At 40.7% G+C, this 2,127-nt stretch overlaps 1 protein-coding gene across 1 annotated transcript in view; it reads right to left on the bottom strand.

Annotated features, from left to right (window-relative positions):
- WDR47 (WD repeat domain 47) overlaps window positions 1-2,127 on the bottom strand; it is a 48,909-nt gene that overhangs the window by 19,788 nt on the left and 26,994 nt on the right. The window contains exon 7 of the mRNA XM_013003783.2: window positions 1,274-1,531. Within this exon, the coding sequence (XP_012859237.1) occupies window positions 1,274-1,531 (258 nt within the window). The remainder of the gene's footprint in view (window positions 1-1,273; window positions 1,532-2,127) is intronic.

Below are 2,127 nucleotides of genomic sequence, written 5' to 3'. Positions count from 1 at the left end.
TTTTTCCAAGGTCATTACTGGAGGTGAGACAGGGGCCAATTTTTAGGACCCTGAACCAAACATCAATCAAGCCAGTGGAAGACGCCATCGTCACCTCGCCCAAAAAGAAATAGGCAAGTGATATCAAAGATCAAGATGATACGCATTGGTTTTTTTGATGTGATAGTGCATTTGGAGTTCATCCCACCAGGTCAGACTGTGAATCGAGTGTTCTATTTAGAGGCTCTGAAAAGACTGCATAACACCGTGTGAAAAAAAGGCCTGATTTGTGCAGACTGGGGACTGGTTTTGCCACCACAACAATGCGCCTGCTTACAAAGCTATTTCAGTGCATCAATCTTTGACAAAAAACAACATGCCTCTCTTGCCCCATGCACTTGACTCACCTGACCTCGCTCTGTGTGACTTTTTGTTTCTTTGAATGAAGAGGGAGATGAAAGGACAGCGATTTGAGGATGCCGAAGAGGTGAAGAAATAAAAATGAGGGAGGTGCTGTCAGCCTTCCAAACAGATGAGTTTGAAAAATGTTTCCAAGAAGGGAATCAGATTTGACAAATGTATTAAGTGTAATGGGAAGTACTTTGAAGGTGTTTTGTAAAAAAATTTAAATACCTGGCTTTGAGGAAAACCATTCTGGTGTTTTGGAGAGTACCCCTCGTACCAGCTCTCGGACACTTCAGCTGTTCTGAGCCCTCAGTCTGGGCTTGCTTTATTCAGAGCCTCCACACATTTTGCCATTTTGCTCCAACCCATTCAAAAGTGTTTTACCGTGAAAATAAATAAAGGAAACCATTCCTTAACTGTTCCCGTTGCATGAATTAACACCCTTTTACTAATGATTGTGACTTTTTATTTTTTTCAGGTACTCATGAAGAAAGATGAAAACATTGTTCAGCAACCCTGTAATTGTCAGGCTGCCAATACTGTCCTGCTGCAATAATCCCACTATATTCTAAGTCAATGTGCCTTGAAAGTGTGAGGGTTTAAAGATGTTTGCTGAAAGGTGCCTTTGGAAAGAAGGGCAGCAGATAAAACCCAAAACAGTATGATCTCTGTTACCTATCCTATAAAAACACAACTGCCTGGGTGGTGAAGAGGAAGAAGAAAGGAAAGAAAACTACTGAGAGGCTTAAAAAGTAGAGGAGAATATCAATGAAGACCAACTAGAAAAACTTTGTTTGGTAGTAAGCTTCAAAAACTTGTTTGTAAGGTTCCAAACAGAAATTCAACTCTTCTTTGAGTATTTCTAAATGTTACAAAGTTATACACTTACATTTGGTTTCCACAAGGCGGTTCCTCGAGAAAAGGTATGTGATTTGTTGAGGCAGGATTATGCGGAGTGCTTGTAAGGACAGTAGCAGTATCGTGTGCTAACCTCTGACTAGAGTCTTGGGGAGGAGTAGAAAAACAAGTCATGGAGGAACTATTCGATCCATTGCCCTTGTTCCCGTTACATTCCTGGCTGAGCACTGATACATCATTACCAAGGCTATCCATTCCAATATTTAATTCACCAAGCTTTTGAATGGACCTATGAAATAAAACAACATAATTATTTCAAAAAGGAAACATTCTTACTGAACAGATGAACAAAAGTTTGAGAAAGCAAACACACACATAATATAAAATCAATGACAAGGGCGACTACTAAAAAATTTTTCAACTCAAGATATAATTCCGATATTGAAAGTAAATCCAAATGTTCCCACCATCGAGTCCGTTCCGACCCCGAGTGTCCTGAAGGGCAGGGTAGAACTGCCCCCTGGGAGTTTCCGAGACTGTCACTCTTTACGGGAGTGGAAATCTTCCTCCCTGGGACCAGCTGGCTATTTCAAATTGCGGACCTTGAAGATCACAGCCCAAGGTGTAACCCACTATACCAGCTGGGCTCCTGTTTCCACAATACTACCCCGCAAAGGGCCTGGGTCTAACGTGTGTCACAAAAGCACCTTTTGTTGTTTCTTCGTCAGCATAATTTGGTTAAGTTTCCAATTTGAAATGTAACTTCTAAAAATAGCAACAGTCTCACCGCCAGAAAGGATTCTCACCAATGAAACAAAACTAGCTATTTTAATTCCATCTCTCTTTAACAACATTGTGCCAATTAGAAAACAAATTACTACCACA

The sequence above is a fragment of the Echinops telfairi genome, unplaced genomic scaffold, assembly GCF_000313985.2.
Source record: "Echinops telfairi isolate 266 unplaced genomic scaffold, ASM31398v2 ScPeMD7_443;HRSCAF=831, whole genome shotgun sequence".
NCBI lineage: Eukaryota > Metazoa > Chordata > Mammalia > Afrosoricida > Tenrecidae > Echinops > Echinops telfairi.
This window is presented reverse-complemented; position numbering and strand designations above follow the sequence as displayed.